Source organism: Phasianus colchicus, chromosome 3, assembly GCF_987193195.1.
Source record: "Phasianus colchicus chromosome 3, bPhaCol1.hap1.1, whole genome shotgun sequence".
Taxonomy (NCBI): domain Eukaryota; kingdom Metazoa; phylum Chordata; class Aves; order Galliformes; family Phasianidae; genus Phasianus; species Phasianus colchicus.
The window spans coordinates 81,457,466-81,478,926 of record NC_143438.1 but is presented as its reverse complement, the minus strand read 5'-3'; the positions used below and the strand labels follow the sequence as shown (position 1 = coordinate 81,478,926).

Below are 21,461 nucleotides of genomic sequence, written 5' to 3'. Positions count from 1 at the left end.
TTATAGATCTTCTCATCCAGAAATGTTTCTCTGTATCTTTAAGATCAAAATTTCACCTCTGACATACACAACACAATAAAAAAAAGCACACAGCTACTCCCCAGACGATAGGGTATGGCATGTCAAGAATTGTCTATGAAAAGTACTATAATTACAGATAAAATATAATACAATATATATATATATATGTATATAATATATATAATTACCCTTTGAAAGGGTAGATAATGGCAGGACAAGGGGAAATGGTTTTAAGTTGAGGGAGGGAAGATTTAGGTTGGATGTCAGGGGGAAGTTCTTTACAGAGACAGTGGTGCTGGAACAGGCTGCCCAGAGAGGCTGTGGATGTCCTGTCCCTGGAGGTGTTCAAGGCCAGTTTGGATGGGGCCCTGGGCAGCCTGGTCTAGTATTAAATGTGGAGGTTAGTGGCCCTGTATGTGGCAGGGGGGTTGGAGATTTGTGATCCTTGAGGTCCCTTCCAACCTGGGCCATTCTGTGATTCTGTTACTACAGATGGAAGGGTCTAGATGTTGTCTGTGCTGCATGGCTTTGCTCTCAGAGTAACTCCACCAGCAAATCCCAAGAATAAAGAAACTCCTCCAGTATTACTGGATGAAAACACCCCCCAGTGCCAAGCACACTGCTTTGGCAAAACTAATGTTCTGCCATAGCTGTGTATTTATTTATGTCACCAGAAAGCACAAATTCCATGTTGACATTATTAGGTAAATGTTTCTGAGATTAGGCCTGCTCTGTATTTGAACAACTTCTTAGTTCAAATATCCTGAATACTTCACAACTTTAGAAAAATTTATGCTTTCTTTTTACTAGATTTATCTGAGATCTCAGGAAGAAGAGCGTGCTGCTCTGTACAGTCTTCTTATCCATGAAATAGACCAATTTGTATTAGAGTAGTATTCCTTAGCAGAGATGTTAATTTTATTAGCCTTAGAAGTAAGTTACACTTCATAATTTTGAATTGCCACATTTCAGTTCATATTCATGTTAGTATGAATAATGTGAATATGAAACAGGTACGCTTAAAAGTCAGTCTCGCAGTCTTGTCTAACTTTTTCATTTCAAGGCAGTTTTTTAATTCCCCTTGCTAACTATTGGTAGCCGAGCTATTTTTGGAAATAAGTAACTGAGGAACTGCAGATAAGGCATCACCTAAATGTATATGTTTGTGCATGAGCATTCCTGTGATCTACAGAACAAATGAAAGCTGACCAGTTTCTTTTAACACTTACTGAATTTGCAAATATAAAGTCAAAACTTTGCTCTTTGTTTTACTTTTTTTTTTTTTTTTCTGTGTTCTTTATAGTTTTGTAATTAAAAGAGCAATGAGATTCCAGTGTATTGCTATTACTGTTGTGCAGATTAAATGTTTTGCAGTGTTTGGCCGGTGGATTTTCTTATTGTCCCAGGCTGTATTTTAGCTGAATTTTTCTGTACTGCCATCGTAAAATAAGATTCCATCCTATTTTATTCTATCTTAAAATAAGAGAAATTCCAAGGAAATGAATGGAACTACTTAGATGCCTCGTGTGTATTTTAATGGAATTGCTAACCAGCAGTCTCACTTCAGTTTGATCTCGGATGCAGCTGTCTGGGATGCTGCTTGCTGAGGTGCCAGGTCTGACTTCCAAAAAGGAAAAAAAAGTGTGAATGGAGACACCTTTGTAATGATCAGTTTTATAGGTAGATTTGGGGAATGTTTTTTTTTTATTCAGGCCTGGAGAAAATATTTTTTGACAAATAGTAAATTTCTCCAGAAGTGGAACTGCAGTTGTGCTGGCAGTACTTCTGCATTCAGGGCGAACTCTTAGAAAAGGAAGGGCTACATTTCATAGCTGTCTTTAGTTACTCACTAACTCCTGTTCCCTTTCCTACTTTAGCCTGGGTGGGCTTGAAGTTACAGCATTCACCACAGTGGATTGGTCTTCTGTGCCTTCTGCCAGGCTGAGCAGGTGGTGGTGAAGACCCGCACCGTAAGTCTCCTTCGCAGTGGGTGCAATGTTTAATCCTAAAGACAGGATATAAGATGAGCAGCCTGCAAGTTGTGTGCTTTGTTAACGGTGAGTGCCTTGAGTTTGATTCTCACTGTACCAGAAGGTTAGGCACAAAAATGAGCCTGTGCTTGTAATAAAGGTCATTAATTACTTGATGTTGTTAATACTGGGTTCTTCATTGAAATTATTTGTTTCTTCTTTCACTCATAAAATCATAGAATATCTGGAATTGGGAGGAACACGTAAGTAGCCCGCTCAAGTAACAGTAGCATGCAGACTGCAGAAGTTTGAGGAGAAATGTTTTATCATGGTTGGAGGCATGTTCATAGGACACCTGCTGTGTCAACAGAAATTGTCCCAGCACTGTACAGGATCTGGAGTAGGTTTCTGTATGGCGAAGCAGAAGGGTTTATACTTACTTTATGAAGCTTACAATGCAAGACTGTACGGTTAAAGCCCAGAGTTTGACAGGGACCACGTGGTTTGAATTGTCTCAGGTAGGAGGAGAAGAACCAAAGCCACATCAAAGAAGTATGAAGCAACTGTTGTGTTCTGTGAGGTAAAAATCCCCACCTGATACAGCATCTCTTTGTGTCTGTGTTTTCCTCTGTAAGTACCCAAAATCACGTATTTAATTTTTGGACTGAAAGGGATCTTCTGCATTGAGTGAGATGGCTTGGCAAGATAAAAATGCCCAGTGTTTTTAGATGAAGTGAATTTTAGTGTTGCACTCCTTGATTTGGATTTGGTCATCAAATCCCAAAATGGAATGTTCTTCTGGTCCTGTTTGTGTTCTTATTGTAAGCATTGCTGGCCTGTCACTCCCAGAAGTGATTCTCAGGATGTTGATATCACAGCCGATGCTGAGGAGAGCTTTCTCCTCAGCCTTTTCATCACCCTTCTCATCCTGACATGTCAGTTCTTCACAGTTTGCTGATAATACCACTACAATTTATCTCAGTGCCAGCATGTGCTGTCATGAGCCTTGTTTTCAGGGTGTGATATCTCATTGAAAGAGTACTCATATGAAAAAGGTATCATTTTATTTATTCTTACTTGTTTTGATACTGTATTTATCCCAATCAGGATAAATACCCCATGATATTTTATCCGTTCTTGTTGATGACTACACTTGTGACAGGTTTAAGAGGGAGCTAGCTACCTCTAACTTGCTTTTACTTCACAGACTAATCTCATTATTTTTCCTAATTTGTTTCCTTTTTCTCTTTGTATTGCACAGAAGCATGTGGCATGCATACAGATGGTAATGGATTGAATTGATCAGGGCATTGCTTGAAAGCTTGATAAAACTTTTCTCTGTGATCAGGTGATGGTGGTGCACTGACCTGGGACCCGAAGGGAGATGTTTCCCCTTGTGCCAAGATGGCACAAGAGTGCCTTTCTTCTTACCTCTCCTTTTCCTTCAAGAAGCAAGAGGATAAGAATAGCAAATATTCTCTATAGGAACTTATTCCCTTCTCCTGCATCTTTCATAGCTTTCCCAGCTGTTTTCAGTCTTTCCCCTAGCTGTTTGTTCACAGAGAGAGCTTATGAGCCAGCACCCTTTCACCTTGTGCTTGAGCCTGCAGCTGACTCACTTCTGGTGTTATTTTCATCTTTCACTCTGTTTCCACAGAGGCAGAGGACTGTCCCTGTCTCTTCAGGGGCAGTGACATCTCTGCAAGTCCAGTTTACATCTGTCTGAATTTCAGGTGTCTCTGACTGAGTTAAACAGGGATGTGGATTTGGAACCTCAGGTACCTGTCTGGGGTTCATGAGGCTGCTGCAGGCATGGTCAACTGGCTGTGGAGTTGCTTCTCCTTAAAACAAAGAAAACCACACATAAAACAGCCCTATATATTCTGACTGTGAATTCAGGGGAATCAGGGTGTCCAGGGAAGTGGTGGAAGCACCATCCTTGGAGGTTTTCAAGAAATGTGTAAATGTGACACGGAGGGTCATGGTTTAGTGGGCACAGTGTGATAGGCTGATGGTTAGACTTGATCTCGGAGGTCTTTTCCAACCTTCATGATTCTACAAATCAGATAGCATTATGGCTCTGCTCTGATCTGTCTGAACACCAATGGTGGGAAGTAACCCATTCTTGCATACACTTGTAACCAGCCTTGTGTTCTGTGGGATCCCAAACATGTACCCTGATGTCAGGCAGCATAGTGTATCTGGACCATTCTGGGGGAGGGCTGCATGAAGGACAATGTGTGTGTGAGTGATAGGGTGAGATGTGGTCTGGGTGTTGCTACCAGGGATAAGCTTTTGAGCATCAGGCAGCCTTAACAGATATGAGTTTCTTGGGATGCATGCAGCCTCTGTGCTCTTGTCGTCATTGTCTGACTCCCTTTGCCATGCTCAGGTGGTCAGAGATTAGGTCAGCCAGCTGTATTTTCGGTCTTGCTATGTGAATAAATACATTTGGCACAGGACTGCAATTGTGAGAGACTAACTTGATATTCAGATAGCAGGCACCAGCTGACTGCATCTCAAACAAATAGGGGACTACCATGTCATTCCACTTCTCATTCCAAGTGGCCATTGCACGCTGATCAGTCATAGGTGTGTGACTTGCACAGCTGTTGTGCTCTGTGTACTTTAATCCTTCCTGGGTGATGCTAACAACAGTTTAATCCTAGGTTAAAATGGAAGTTGGTACAAAGTAAACTTTTAAAGTGTCTGTTAGGCTAGAAATATTTAAAAAAAAAAAAAATCATTGCAATTGTTTACCATATTGACATTGATTGCTTTGACAGTGACCCAAGTAATCAGTTACATTGCAACTCTTTGAATTTCTGATCCAATTAGTTTTAAATATTCATTTTTTAAATCAGTATATAAAAAAGATGCATAACAGTATTTTCTATTTGTTAATTTTAAGTAAAAAAACATGCTTTGTTTGCTTGGCATGACCTTTTCTTCTTTTCTTAGCATTAAAATTCTCAATAACAGGCAGGAACACAGCACAGCAGAGGCTTCAATGCGTTATGGGTGTCTGCTCATTATTTTTATCGTCTTTGGTTTTTGCTAGAAAAGTCTGTAAGTATGACTACCTGAGAAAATGTATTTCTGAATTGAAATGTTTTCTTCCCAAATTCATCAGTATTTTAAGATAATGTATAAAACTACATTTATAGCCCTTTATCATTTCATCTGTTCTTTCCAAAACTGAAAACAGTTTTTATGTTAGCCATTGGTTCTGAATTTTACATAAGCAGTTTAATATTAGCAAAGTAATTTGGAATCTATCAAAAAGATTCTTATTTTTTTAGATTTAGAAATATGACAAGCATGTTCAAAAAAAAAAAAAAATCATTATTTTGGAAGTCTTCTTTGGCATTGCTGCTCCTGCTTCTTTGTGTCAGAAACTATGAAGGTGATGCTGTTAGCATTACTGCCTTAACAGCCTGAAAGATTTGACAGTAACTTATATAGCTTTTTGGAGCTGTGAAGCTTAAATTCACTGCTGTATATATATTTTTATCAAACACAGATAAAAATTCATTTTTCCAATTTTAAAATATTTCATAGTTTGCTTGCAGAAGATATTTGTTTTGATTTAACAAATATTCCCCTCTCAGCTTTCTGAGTGATGCGATCCCTTTTCTTTCTTCCCCTTCTCCCTGCTCCCACCCATCAGTGTTTTTTCTGATGCATTTTGATGTTTGTTGCCCATCTGACTGTCATTCTGGGAGGTGCTGGCCACCCATCTCGCTCTCTCTGTCCCCAGCTCTAAAAAGATTGCTGCTGCTTTGACTTCTTTGATTTAAACTGTAACTACAGATCAGAGGATGACTTGTGATGGATGTTGGAGCAGAATCTGCCTTAATGCTTGGACTGGTGCCTCTTTTACTGGTCTGTTTTATGGAATTGACTTTTTTTTTTTTTTTTTTTAGGCATAAGTTGTGAGGTTTGACTTCAGATAAATGTGTGTAAACATGTATCGACTCAGCCCAGATGTCAGGAGCAGCATGTTTTTAAATTGGGCATTACAAATGGTATGGGGCAGCGTTCTTCCAGCAGACCTGCAGCCTTGTTTGAGTGAAGACCCTGATGCCAGATGCCTGGATTTTGTAATCCAAGTAGGCTCGTAAATGCATAACCAAAAATAATATTGGTTTGAGAAGCTCTTTAAAACAACTTGGCACATTGTATATAAAGTCTTTTTAAGAATGGGATTGAAGTCTCTGTCACATAAAACAAAAAACAAAAAAAAAACCCCAAAACAGCCTTTCTTTCTGTTCCAGAGTAAACTACCATAAATAAATACAAATTCTGGTGAATAAATTGATCTTGGATACTTGTCAGCTTTGGTAAACTGCACCTGTAAGGCTGAAGAGGTAACTTGTATGTCATTGCTCTGCAGGAGCAGGGGTTGGCTGCTGATGCTGTTTTGAATGCTGAAATACACCCTCTAACAATGCACTAGCTACAACCTTGATTTATCTATTTATTCTTGAGCTAGGTACTGTATTCTCTGCATTGTGGAGCACACAACATAAAATTGTCATGTATTTAATATGCTGATTCATTTCATTTCTCTTGGGAGAGGCATTTTTATAACTTGAGATGCACAGAGCAAAAAATCTTGTTTAGGTAATTAGAGTTTGACACAAAATCTTGAAGCTTTTCCTTGAAATATACAAGAATACTGAGAACTGTGGTGCTCTTCCTCTTGGCCCAGGTTTTGGCGCAGTGTTCCGCAGGATTATGACTATTAAAATACTGCCAGCAAAAGAGCAAAGGGCAATTTTAGGATAATTTGTTAGGAAAATGAAAGGGAAGGCCAGACTGAGAATTTTTGGACTTACTATTTGACTGAGCTGATAAATAGAAATAAAATAAAAACATAATGTGTTTTCTAGCTGTCTAGGTAGCTTGCATCTAGTTAGTGGCAGGGGACCCATTTTGTAGGTATGTTTATGATAGGGTCATTTTCCTTGGTGTACGGGGAATTTTTTAGTGTAAGATCTAGCTTTAGAACAGGAAAGAAACTAACAAATGAGTTCTGTGGGAGGAATGTGTTTTTTAATAACCTTATATCTAGAGCATCTGGTTGGAAAATATTTAGGGTATGATGTTCCAAAAATGATAGCAGCTACAACATAGCTATTGCTCTAAAATACCTACATTCCTCTAACTAAGCAAGTCTGCACTAATTATAAAATTAAAACTTGATTGTGCTAATATAAGAATGTCCTTTTTGGAGTGGTTATAAGATAAGCCAGTTGTTTCAGTTATTGTAATTCTGAATGCTGGACAGTGAAGAATTAGTATATATGTTTGTTGGGCAGCAATCTGTACAATGCATGGCATAGCTATGCCATTTGGAACTGTCTTTCATTTCTATAGGCATAGAGGGGAGTGTTAAATTTGTAGTGTAACTGCTGATGAACTTGTTTTGCCAGATATTTAACATGATGGTATTTAAACCTCCTAGGAGGAGAATAGCTGCTGAACTGAAAACAGCATCCTCATACTCAAATCAAACTATCACTTCTTGTGTGCTTTCAGCTAGGAATAAATAACTTAAGTCTATAGCCAGCTATGTACGTTTGCATGCAAATATTTGTAATTTCAGTGTTTTTATGATGTATAAGAGAAAACATTAACAAATTAATTTTTCGGGACTGACAGATTTTCCTCTTCAAAAATTCGGGTGCTTGAGAATTATCTTTAAGCAGCAGCTCATATAAAAATACGCGTGTCTTGATCTTGTTGGGGAATTTTTATGGAATCGGAGAGACTGCTTGTATTGTATGGCTATTTTTACTTGTATTTTGCTTTGATGTATTTGTGAAGGAAATTCATTGATATATATACGTGCATAATAAAAGTCAGCTGACAGGTACCATAATATTGGGCCCTTCATTGAAATTCAGCATCCTTTTGGACTCAAACCGCAGTAACAAGTAGGCTGGGGAAGTTCAAAGAGGAGCCTTTCATCTTCGTAGCTGCACAAGGAGCAGTTGCAGGGCACTTGCTCTTTATAATGAGGTTGTCCATTCTCAAGATCTGTGAGTGTTTGTAGCAGGTTGCTGTATGTGCACAAGGCTAATGATGATCCCAGAAGGATTAGTGGTAAAGCAAGTGCTATTCTGTTTACCATGCATTGTAAACACATCTGGAATTATTTTTTTTTTTTGGACGCAAGTTTGTCAGTCAGACTTCTGCCTTCTGTAGGGTGACAGCACAAGGTGAAAATCAATTATTTGCAGTGGTTTTATGCTTTAATGTGATATCTTTTAAATGCGGATGGTGTCTATTCTTGTTTGAAATGGGATTCATGTTACTGATGAGTGTACTTTGGTCTATAGCAAAAAAAAAAAAAGGCTAAGCTAAGGGATGTGCATTGTATTATATATTCGACCATAATGTTTCTGCTGTTTATCTGTATGAACTTCAAGTCAGGCAATGAAAGAGAGGGAAAAACTGGACATGAAGATTCAGAGGGATGTTTGATGTCACAATCTTAGCTTCAGCTTCGTATTCCCTGCACCTCAACTGGGATCTTTGGATGATGTCATTGATGGACTTCATAGGACATGCAAAGCACTAGCTGAGAATTGCTGTTGTCCATCAGGCTTCTAGTATGAAGATTTCAAAGCAACTTTGAAAAGGGATGCCTGGCAAAGTACATCTGCATCAATGCTTTATAACCCTGGGCTGCCATCACGTAGGGAATCTACCCTAAGTCATAATGCAGTTTGGTTGAGGTGACATTCTCTTTCACCTCAAATTGATGGGGAAAAACTTCTCTGGAACTTTCTACAAGACCCCAGGAACTGGAGGGATAAGTATCCTGCATGTTTAGCAAGGAAATAAAAGGACTTTGGAAATGATTTTATTCTGTAGACTCAGTAATTTGACAAAATCATGAGGTAAGTGGGTACACTGGTATTCCCACCAACTTATATCAGCAAAGTCTAATGTTAGATATTCTTTGTGGGAAATAATGCACGTTTGAATAAGATTTTTAAGTCTCCTGGACAGACTGTTGAAAAACAACTCTTTAAATGTATTAGCTATTTAGTTTTGTTTTGCCTCCATTGATAAGAAGCTCTGAACTCTTGTAGTTCTGTTCTTTTACAACTCAGTGTTTTTGTATGGTTTTTTTTTTTTTTTTTTTTTTTCATATAAGTTGGTGGCTGGCTGATTTCAATGGCCACTGCTGTGAGATGAGATTTCTCAGCTAAAAGTATTGCTGGTTGTTTGTGACATGTGTTGATCTGATTAGCCTATCATGTTTGCATGGGTGAGAGAGTTCAAGCTGTCTGGATGCCCTTTGCTTTTGGATTGCTGGAACTGGGTGAGGTGGGGACAGCTGTATGCAAAGTAGGAAGAGCATTACGACTGGGGGAGCACAGAAACAGTTAAAAAGTAGAGCAGTTTTTCTGTAACGTTTTTAACTCATTTGTAGTACTGCACTCGCAGTCTTAGAATATCCTGGGCTGGAAGGGGCACATAAGGATCCCCAAAGCCAGCTCTAGGCTCCATGTAGGACGACTCGAAAATCAGAGCATGTATCTGTCTGAGAGCGTTGTCCAAACACCCCTTCAGCTCCGGCAGCTCGGGGCCGTGCCCACTGCCCTGTGCATCCCGTTCCATGCCCACCGCCCTCTGGTGCAGACCCTGTCCCTGACCCCCACCCACCCCTCCCCTGACGCAGCTCCATGCCGTTCCCTCAGGCCCTGTCGCTGTCACACAGAGCAGAGCTCAGCGCTGCCCTCCGCTCCCTGTGAGGAGCTGCAGCCGCCATCAGGCCTCCCCTCAGCTCCTCTGCTCTGTGCTGAACAAACTCAGGGTCTTCAGCTGATGCTTATACGTCTTCCCCTCCAGACCCTTCACCATCTTTGCAGCCCTCTTTACTTTTCCTAATACATAGAAGTCCTTCCTTCCTGACTGGTCAGCTGTCCTGCTGCCAGTACTGTGTGAGCAGGTGAGAGAGGTCTGATGTGGGCTCCAAGGTGGTTCTGCTGTGGGAAGCAAGTGCCTGAACTTGGCCCGCTGCAGGGATCAGTTGTTCAGTGGTGCCGGATTGTCCAGGCTTGCAGCTTTTTGCAGGACTACATCTATTATCAGTGAAACAGTTAATAAAAGAAGAGTTTGTTCCCTAAGCCAGGGCCTTAATTTCAAGCTGACTTCTTTCTGTTAGGACTCTTCAGTTCTGTTACTACTGTGCTCTATGTAATCTTTACCTTCTGTGACAATGCAAATTGCATGGGCCTGGTGAAGAGCAAAAACAAACTCAAGTTGTTACGAGACTATTGGTAAACTTGCTCTATTTCCTTAAAAAAAAAAAAGTGTGAAGCCTGTATCCTTCTTATGCCAAATATGGTATTATTTTGAGTAAAATGTCTCTTCAGTATGTCCATCTCAGAAGCATTTGTAGATTAACAAATACATTTGGTGCCAATAATAGCACTCAGTAGTTCCAAGCTAACTTAAAGTACAAGACCATAACAACAACAAAAAAATGGTACCCTGCCAGGTTGTAATTGAGGTGAGAGCTATAGAGAAACAAATGGAGTTCCACTGGAGGTGGGAGAGGCCAGGACTATTAACATCTTGGCCAATCCTTGAAGTGACTCTCAGCAAAAATTAAATCTCTGTGAATATAAGGAATATGGACAAAATTATGAAATTGTTGCAATGAAAATAATGGGAAAAGGAAGTACTGAAATTAGAGTTTTCACATTTCAAAAACCAGTATTAGCCTTTTGAAACATTGCCTTTCTGGTGATCTTTGCAAAGCATGTGGAAGAAGTTCGTCCTTTATGGTCAAAATCTTTCCAGAAAGAGTTTAACTGTTTCTCAAGGAAAACATAGTACAATACATTTTTGTGATGCAAGGAGTATTGATGCACTGCCTGCTACTATTAAAAAAACCTTCCACTGTGTGTAATCTCTTCAGTGATACAGTTAAATAGCTGAGTCTTGTGGATGTGCTGGTGACTGCCAGTATCAGCAGCTCTCATCTAGCATTTATTATTTTAATATTGTACATGGATACCAGCATAAAATTTCTGAAGATAGCTAGCAAATGTGTTATTTCTCTTTTTCCTTTTGCATTTCTAGTCTGGGACTGTGAAGCTGACCAAACCTGTGGCATTATGGACCCAGCAGGATGTCTGCAAATGGCTGAAGAAACATTGCCCTAATCAGTATCAAATCTACAGTGAGTCATTCAAACAGCATGACATAACTGGTAAAGTATGCACTATCGGAAATATTTTACTTAAGATGTCACAAAATGTTCTACTTTGTTGGTAATAGACTGTGGCTTTACATTGAGGGTTTTTTGTTGATCGTATGACTCCAGAGTTGCAAGGTCTAGAGCAGGGGGACTATCCACTGTTTGGTAAGTGATTCTCCTCTCCCTTGAAAATAGAAGTTTCAGATTATTCAAGATTAATATAATAAGAAGTCATTCTTTATGAGGGTAAGAGCCACACCCTGTTCATTACAATCAAAACCCCAACTCATGAGAAAAAATGAAAATTAGTTTTTTTCATTGAGAAATATTTTTTTTAGGTTACATTTGTATTCTTTGGGCTGGGAAATGAGATCAACTGATTCTCTCCCTAGGGCTGAATCAGGATTAACACAGCAAGTTTTTTTTCTTACACACATTTGTCTAACTTTGTTCTAGAAAACTGACAATGAAGAATATTTTTTATCTCTTTATTCTAGTGTTTTATGGTCCTTAAAATTAATAAAAGAAATATTATTTCTGCCAGTGAAACTGATTTCTGTTCCATAAGTAGCCAGAATGTACATTGCCATTTGCTGTCTTGCATGTCTTCCTTTATTTGATAAGGAGCTTCTCTCTTCATGAATTTTCCTTGACTAGTCTAAAAAGTATTCATTCTGTCACAGTTTTTCCCTCAAACACCCACAGGACATCTAAACCCTCATCACTTGCTGTCTTGTCAGTGAACCATATATTAAAAAGCATCCTCGTATTTTTTTTTCCTATTTGCTTTATAAGTTGATATTGATTTTGTTGATCTCACTGGCTTTTTAAGTTTACAGTTTCCAGTAGTAGTATATTAACTGGCCACTTTGAACTGACATCGGTTCAGCTGAGTAGCTGGACTAATACAAATACACCTGTAATTTGGGAGTTAAATAGCATTTTTACTCATATCACAGGAATTATTTAGTCTGTAAAAAATTTCATGTGGAACATTATTTTGTTCTCTGAAGTGGTGGTATGCAAAACATGGAATTGACATTAAACCATTTAGTATCACTCAGTGATTTCAGTTCCACATGAAACCTCAGTGTAAGAATAATATATTGTTAACTTTTGTATGTTCATTGCCTGTTTGTATACGTGTACTTGTGGTGTTTCAAATTTTCCATTGATTCCTTTTGTTATTCTTTCCTTTTTGATAATATGTGAGTAATTGCAAACAAGGTAAATTGAACTACTAATCTTTAATCACTATGAGGCCCTGAATAAACATGTGCACTAATATGGAAGAGATGGTTTGTGTCAAGTTAGTAAATGTTTAGTTTTTGTACATAATCACTGCACCTATTTCCTCTAAATCTTCATCTGTTTCTCAGTATCTTGGATGTAGTCCTTAAAAACTGTCTGGATCGTCGTCCAAGTGTATAGAGCTGGTTTCCTCCAGAGAGCTATCAGAAAATTTTGAAATGAAGCTATTTTTTCTTTTCTCTAGTATTGTTTTACTATTACGTTGTCTCTTTAGAATTAAACATTTACGAGATGAAGTTGAAGAAAATGTTTTTCTTTTCAACTAAATGTACATGGATAGCATTGTAGATAGGTGAAAATTCAAACTTTATAGACCTCAATGAAAAGAGAAAATCAAAATTGATCTTCAGAGAGGTATACGGAGGATATTAGCATGAGTGTTAGAAAATAAGTCTACAGTAAAAATAAATAAATAAATAAAAATAAAAGTAGGATTTCATGGTCCTTGTGGGTCGCTTCCCACTGAAAATGTTCACGATAACAAAAGGAGTAGAATAATGTTTGTACAAATTTTACAAATTATTGTGACAATGAGTGAAATGAAAACACAGGAGTATACTTCCAGCGCTGTTTATCCTATGACTCAAATTACTTGAAATCTACCAAAGGGGCAGAACAGTAGGTTTTGGGCTCAAAAAAAGTAAAACATGAAAGGAACATGAAAACTACTATGAAGATTAAGCTAAGATAGTTTAACTGTTTCTAGACACACTTACACAAAAGTGATGTGATTGTTGAAAATTTCTCAGGAATTAAATTGACTTTACAGGCTCCTTTGATATGGAAGAATACAGTAAAAAGGACTTGAAGAAAATGACAAAAGAAGGATATTTATGATTTATTTGAAGATAAAAGCTAAGGCCTGGTCGTAAGCCAGGAATAAAAACCTTGGAGAAACTTATCTATAGATTGTCACCTTAACCAATGGTGTTGAAAAGCGCAGTATTCTGAGTACTTGGAATGTTAGTTGCTAATTACAGTTTATTGGGTTGGGGCAAAAATGCAAAACAAAATATCCTTTGTAGAAAATTTATAAATTTATGCTACTCCTGACAAAAAGGAGCTGCAGATGTATAAGAAAAAATGATCTGTTGTTATACCTAGCAAGAAAGAAGTAAATTTATATTAACAGTGTCTCAATTATGGCTTGGTTCAGTGTTCTTTCATTAGATTTGCAACAATTTAAGGGCAGTGGCTGATGCTTTCTAGGGGGGGTGAGGCCCCTTGTACCTCATGTAGGATGGGACTTACTGGCTGGGGAAGTTTTGTTGAAGAGGACTAGCCTAGTAGACAGGAAGGTGAAATAAGCCATTAGTGGGCCTTGGAAGATTGAAAAAAGCCATCAGAATCCTGGACAGTATTAATAAGTACGTAGCCAGCAGATAAAGGGCAGTGGTTGTGGTTCTTAGATTCCAGTTCTTGGACCTAGAATGCTGTTAAGACATTGACAAACTGGAACAAGTTCAGGTGGGTACCACCTAGCTGCTCAGAGCGGATCACTTGCAGTGTGAGCAGGGGCTTGAGTGAGCTGGGCTTGTTCACCCTGGAGAAAAGGTGACTTGCTAGGGATAAGATGGAGGACTAACAGGAACCCCAAGTGTATAGAAATGTTATCAGAAAGATGAGGCCAAATTCTTCATGATGACTTGTATGTGACGACAGTAGACTTAAGTTGAAGTGAGAGGTTAAAGCTGAATGTATTAAGAAACTTTGCCTCATGAGCACAGTTGATATTGGAACAAGTTGTTTACAAGGTTGTGCTGTCTCTGTCCTGGGAGGATTTCAAGCCCCAGCTGGAAAACGCCTTCAGCAATGTGATCTGATCTCGTAACTGACCTGTTTAGAGCAGGAGGCTGGACTGGAAATCTCCCGAGGTGCCTTGCAACCTGAATTCTCCAGTTGCTAAGTAATTACAAGCACCTCAGAACCAATTAAATGCATTTTGCAGCCAGATGGAGAAGATAAAATACAGAAAGGCCCAGTAAGAATTTGGGATATGTTTTGTAAACACAAAATCCTTGTGATCAGTGAGCGGAGCATCTGGATGACTTATTAAGCAAATGGGTCAGAGGTTATTTGTGTTGTATTTGACCCAAAACCAGAACCAAAACAATGTAAAAGACCAACTCTGAGCAAGATCTAAGGGTTCCTGGAATGAATATTGAAAAATAAGACAATAAAAAGGAAGGAACAAAAATGACAGTGGCTTGTGCAACCAGGAACGCAGTGGTAATAGTATGAGCTTGTCACAAAAGGGTCTTCAATAGATGATGACTTTTACACCAGTGTGGGGAGTATAAAGAATTGTTTTGACTGTACAGCCCTCTATACCTACTTTATACCAGTACAGTCTGTGGAACAAAACTGAGAAATGGACTGTGCTTTTGGTGTTTGCATATGTCTTTGAATTTGCCAGCAAGCAACGGTTCTAAATGACTAGGGAGTTCTTGAGAGGTGAATTGTTCTTTGGCAGTATTATCCTGTAGCATTGAAACAAATTATGATTTTTGCAATGTCTCAGAATTAATAGGAAGATTTGTCTTAAAACGAGTAAGGAATAACCATTTTTGGGAAAACGGTTCATTGACAAAGTAATAAATAAGATGTCTAAAGATCTACTTATTGATGTGTGATTTGTTGAAAGTAAGGAAGGAAAGAAACCCTGCTTCACCTCTTGTTTTTACACCCTGCTCCCCAGTGTGCTATGCATGTCTTCAGAGCATGAGGTTTTAATGCTATGATCATTAAACAAACCTCATTCTGTCAAAGTAATACCCAAGAGGTACCTTGGTCCAAGTGAAGGAATTTGATAGGAGGTACTTGAAAGAACTCAAGCCTTTTTAAATTAAACTTTTAAGGAGGAAAGGAACAGGACTCAAGAAAAAACCTTTTTAGTTTTAAAAGGAACCAGAATTTTATGAATATTCATTAAATACCAAATGGCACCTCAGAAAATGAGGTATGAGCTGCTACTGAAAATCTACAAATAGCCTCATAATCTGGGTAATTCTATAACCTTTTAATATGCTTGCATCAACTATTTGCCTTATACAACTACATCAACTATATCCCTTGTATTTTTATGAAATTCCTATAAAAATATTGCTTTTAAAGGCTGAAACAATTTTTTTCATTTGATTAACATATTTGCAAAATGTTAGGAGTATGTTACAGCAGCTGAAATATGTTATGAGCGTGTTGGTGAGAGGATGATCTTGTGATTTAGGATACTGTGCTGGAATTTGGCTCTATTTCAGGTTATTCTGGTATTGGAGAGGTAGCATTAGAGAATCCTAGGAACTGAAGTTACTCTATCTATATAGAGAAAGGGTCTCTCTTTTATTATCACAGTGCTGCCAGATACATTTCCAGGATACACAGTTAAGTTATACTCTGCTTCACACAACTCAGTGAGTTTGGTCTGCAAGGCACGCAGTAATGTATGGGTGAGAGGCCTGACATGGAGAGCAGGAGGCTTGGGTCTCATTCCCAGCTCAGCTTCACAGCTCAGGGGGTGGGAAGGGTGATGACAAGCAGGTGGTTTTATTCACCATGTGAAATCGTTCTGATCATGTTCGTCCTCCTCATTCACATTTTAGTGTCTGCACAACAGAGATAACGATAGTGGTGTTTTTAAATAATTGCATTGTGATACATGAATAAAAGATGCTTAAGAGCCAGCTGAGTCTTCCTGTTAACGGTCCTTTTTATTTGAAGCAACTTCTCACTTGCTGTTTCCTCCCTTGAGAAGTGATTCTAACTTTGTTATCCTCTCGTGATGGATAAGTATCACACTGATTTAAAATATCTCTTGTGCCAGTTGCACAGTGCACCTCACGAGGCCTCATCAAGAAGCAAAACAGTGTTTTCTTCAGGTGACCCCAGTGCTTCCCTGTCTCTGGTGCCTGACACCTGGCCCTCCCGAACCTTCCCTCAAATCCTACTGTAGTTTCAGTGTAGAAGGTGATGCAAACTGGCAGCTTTTCTTAGCTTATTTTATTTCACATTGTTTTATTGTCTCTTATAAACGACTCATAACCAACCTTCCAGATTATTATTGGTTGAGGACTGGTTTTATGATCAGATATAGGACTGATTCCAAGTAAAGAAGGTCCTGGTTCAAGGCAAGGTGTTGTAGGAAGTACTTTAACCTCCTTTAAAACATTATTCAAGTTTTGTTTACTGCCATTTTCTTTGGTTACAAACCTGTGACAATTTGAGTGTTCCTTAGCACGCTCCTACATCTCAGAAAGCATCTACTTCATTTACTGAAGAAGAAATTGATTTTGATAGAAACAAACAAACAAAAACACCAAAAACCAAAACAACCATCATTGTTTTCAAAGGGAGGATATTGCCAATAAAACATGAATTAGCTTCCTTGTTTTGCGTATGACCGTTCTCTTTGGCACAATGGATTTCTCCTCCCTATCAGTTTTCATCTGATGTTGGTCAAGGCCAGCTTGGGTGGGACACTGGGCAACCTTATCTAGTGCCTAATTTAGTGGTTGGCAGCCCTGGCCATGGAGTTTGGAACTAGATGATCTTTGAGGTCCTTTCCAACCCAAGCCGTTCTATGATTCTATGGTTTGTAGAAATAGCTTCCATCTCCACCCCCTCTGTGAAACCCTTCCCTTCTCTGTGGTGCAGGGGGTAAGCTAGCCTTGTCCACAACCCCTTCTGCCACTTTTCCTTGCACTTTCTGGGAGGTCTTAGCAGCACTGTTGGTTGGTGGGCTGTCAGATCAGTCCAGACTGCTTTCATCTGCAGTTTAAAAAGCAAAATTACTGTTTCACGCTGAAAAAAGCTTTTATTCTGCTCTCTGGATAAGGTCAGTCTTCTTTTCAGCATTCTTCATGCAGCTGTGATGCTCGAGTTAGAAAATGTGAGGGACTAAAGAGTTCTCCCTATTTCATACTTGGCTGCTTTCAGACTTTTAACATGTGGAACACATCAAAGAGTGACGACTTTGGGATAAGGCTCCAGTTTGCATAATATGTGGCAAAATGTTCTTTTTTTTTTTTGCATGGAAAATAGTATCAGAAATATTTTAATGTAATCTTGTGTTTGTATAGCTTCGTATGTATTTAATTGAAAGAAGTTGAGTAGACCAAAAATTGGAAAGTGGAAATATTTTTTTTTTCTTAATACCTGTTATTGATAAAAGAACTTTTTTTTGTGAAAGGTATTGTCTTTCATATCTGAACGGTGGGTCTGGTTTTTCAGTCAGATTATAGCTTGTGAAATATATAAGGAACTCCCAGAAGGCAAAATAATATTGCACCTATGTTTCAACTTCTTGAAATTGTTCAGATAGTGCTCCAATATTAAAATATTATTTTTTTCCTGAGAAGTTTTCTGTGTGAAAAATAATCTCTGGAGTATTATGGCAGAAATTGGACTGCTTTTAAAGTGGCTGCCCTTTGTTGATAAACCAACTTTCTGCTTGTGTGTAGAGGATCCAGGCCCTTTTTGTGTGTGCGCAAACTGAGTCACTTAGTGATGACGTGGAACAATCTTCTCTTCTGTACACAAGTGATGGGGAGTGTCTAATTCCATTGTTTGTTATATAAAGTCACGTGTAGAGGAAGTTGTATTACTTTGTTGTGTTTAATAGGAAAGGGAAGTTGCCAAAGGGGGACTGAGGCATGTTTGGCCTTTCTTGCCCATGGCTTATTAATGTTACTACTTTTCTAAGTACTAAACTTGGAATTAATGATTTCCATTTTCCTCCTCCATTATCAGATGTGTGAGCTGCTCTGTTGAATGTTGTACACTCTCTTATTTGATGTTCCCTGGATCTGGTTGCTTTGCTTGGATATGCTCTCTCCATTTGTAACCACCTGGGAGGATCTCTCGTGGTTTCAAAAAATGACTCCTCTACAACATACTCAAAACAGAATTGCACTCTAGCTGCTTCTTTTTCTGTACTCTGCCACCATATAGGAATTCAGTAAAAGCCATGGTAGCTGCAGTTGCTGTAGCTTTTACACCTTCCTGATGTATAACAGAATCCAAAACATTTTTTAAATTGAAAATTGAAAGTATAGTTTTGGTCCTTGAGCTCTGGGTTTGAAATTCTCTAACAGCTTTGCCTTAGATAAGTTATTCTGTACCTTTTAAGTGTGAGTGTTTAGGTGACAGGAGAGAAAAGAGAATTGCTCTTCATTTGAAGTAGTGTTTACATGCACTTAGTCCTCAGTACTTGGTCCTCGAGCACTGTCAGAATTAATGCTTCATAATTACATACAAAAATAATTGGATTATTTCTTCCCTCTAACACTTTTTTTTTTTTTCATTTTTAAATTTAACCTTGTTCTATTTGCTTTAGTCAACTTCTGCTAGCTAGAGATTGTACCATCCTTTACCCTTCTCCCTAAAAGATCTGTGTTACCCATTCCTTGTAAGCTGGATCCACTGTACCCTCTAAGAAAACACCTATTCACATTATTATCATTTAAAGTTACTTCCAGAACTTCTTACCTTGGCAGCTAGTTTCAAAATCACTTTCTGTTTCATACTCTGAGGGGAACTAAAAATGTGAATTAGGTAAGATACAGAAAGTTGTATCAAAACCTATTTCAGGAACTCTTGAACCATATTGTAAAGCTTGGTGATATTTTCTGGCTTGCCGATAAGGCTGCACAGTGTGTCTGCAAGAGCTGAACACTGATTGTGATCCATTGACAGAGCTAAAAAGCTTAGAAGTTACTGATTTAGCCTTTGGGTGCTTACCCTATCTATCTTAGGTGACTCAGACATCCAACTTAAGTATGATTTAGAAGACCCAGGGTAAATGAGTAGATTATTGAAGGAATCAACTGAGAGGCAAGGAATGCCTCCAAACAGATAAATTTAGTCAACTTAGAGAAAGGAGTTATAAAAACAACCCTTTTATACTCCGCCAATTTCCTTTTTCCACTGCCATTTGTTTTGGAGACAAAAGGAAGAAAAAGGCCAAAATAATAACCATAAGAAGTGTTTTTTTCTTCAGGTGCATCAGATGAGTATTGACTACTTTATTAATAGTTGTAACAGTTTGTCAAATAATAAAGCTCTACCCTTTCATTTCATTTCTCAGAAGTTCTCTTTCTACAGGCTTTTGCAACCATTGCCAGTTGTTAGTGATTGGGTTATTACTTTACCATGTTCCTTGATCACTAGGCTGTATGATACTGAAGCCAGGCAGGGAGAAGCACTGTTATTACCTAGAGATCTCCAAGGAGCAGCTTGAAGCCTTAGAAAGTAGCACAGTTAACTCTTAGCACACTTCTTTATTTCCCTCTTTTGTATCCCTCTTTGGTTAATACCAATGAAGTGCTTCAGTATGGTGCATAAATGCTCATAGTCTTTCACTGAAATGAAGGATGGAGTTCTCAGTTTGGAACTGAGCATGTAATATTTAGGCCTTCTTGTGAATTATACTGATTCCAAGTATTCTGCCCTGACCAAGGTCTCAGTAAGTGTAATTCTTCAGTGCTTTTTGAAGATTTCTGCTCTATCTGTTGAGTTGGGAACTTATATTTTCAGCTAGGTTAAATTGCTAGTTGGCGCTTCTGGGTTCTCATTTACCATAAAGTCAGGCTTTCTTGCAGCATTTTGAAAGTTCTCATTCTTGTTTTGTTTTGGAATCAGGACAAAAATGGGAGATATTGGATGATCTTCTTTCAGATTACTTGGGCTATAGCCTGGGAAGGGGTATTTATCTTGTTGCTGTGCAGACATTAAGTCAATTTTATGGCTCAGTTGTAGGTAAGGAAAATTTAGATGGGGAAAACTTAAGTGATTAAGCTGAGGAGTTGTTAGAGGACCTTACAATTCTTCTCTTTGAAGAAGTGAATTAATTTGCTGCTTAGTGGGTGTGTGTTTGTGATATCAGTGAGCAGCTAAAGCTGATTCTTTATTTCAGCTTGTTACTTGCCAGCATGTGCTATTCATGATATGGGGATTTAATTTTAATGTAATCTTATAATTATTTGGCTGTGTTCCCCAGTCTAATAACACGGTTAGCCTAATGATGAAACGCAGAAGGAAGCTCTCCTGAAATCCCACAGTCTTGGATGTAGTGTCTTCCAGGTTTGACTTCTCTACTGGGACACAAACAAGCAAATGCTCAGTCTCACACATCCGATCTATCTATAACTTAGCGTATTCCTTCTTTCACTTCAGACTTGAAGCATTATCTAATCCCCTCTGACCCTCCCTCAGCCAGGAACCTTCAGACAATTACTCTGTGATTCCACTTTCTCTGCTTTTTTTTTTTTTTTAAATGTGTATACATAGCTAATGAATCCACTTGTGTACCATATCTCTAACAGATGCATTCTTATCTTAAATTTTGCCCTTAATTGAGTTTCCTATGTTCTTAGCTGCCTTCTGTTTTTTTTTTTTTTTCTTTCTGGACTTCTTGTCAGGATACTTGTGGAATTGCCGACAAGAGCTGGACCTGCTCTGTGTAGACGTTCTGTGCCCAGAATTCCCCCAGTATCACCTGGCTGAAGGGTAATGGCCATATGTAGTCTTTAGTACTTTCCAAGTGTATCCAGGTTGATGTTCACAAAGAAGTGGAAATGCACTTCAGGAAAGTGTTTTATTATTAATATTGTTTTTTTTTCTTAACTCTTTGTTAAGTTTGTCTTTGTGCAAAACTTGAACAGAAGTTTTAAAACAGCCCGAAGAAACCTGATTCTGACTGTCTCACTGCAATGTGGTAGAAATACTTTTTGGCCGTCTTGTGGGAAGGACTGCAGTAGTTCATTGACATGTAGTGCAATAATTCTTCGTTCCTCAGGGGGGAGCTTACATACCAGCTAACAGATACCCAGTCTCCAGTTTGAGATTCTGGGAGGCTGTATTTTCAGCAACTTTTTTATGGTACTGTATTGAGAACATGTTATCCACTCTAAAGCAAAATTACAGCAACAGCTATAATT

The 21,461-nt window shown here is 38.5% G+C and overlaps 1 protein-coding gene across 4 annotated transcripts in view; it reads left to right on the top strand.

Moving 5' to 3' along the window:
• Window positions 1-21,461, top strand: part of SAMD12 (sterile alpha motif domain containing 12) — a 171,913-nt gene that overhangs the window by 32,918 nt on the left and 117,534 nt on the right. For 3 of the 4 annotated variants that reach the window (XR_016465297.1, XR_016465299.1, XM_090137927.1), the window contains exon 3: window positions 11,100-11,229. Coding sequence is in view for 1 of the 4 variants with exons in the window: in XM_090137927.1 (XP_089994053.1) it covers window positions 11,100-11,229 (130 nt within the window). In the remaining 3 variants the exon portion in view is untranslated. The remainder of the gene's footprint in view (window positions 1-11,099; window positions 11,230-21,461) is intronic. The other variant, XR_016465298.1, reaches the window with a different exon arrangement.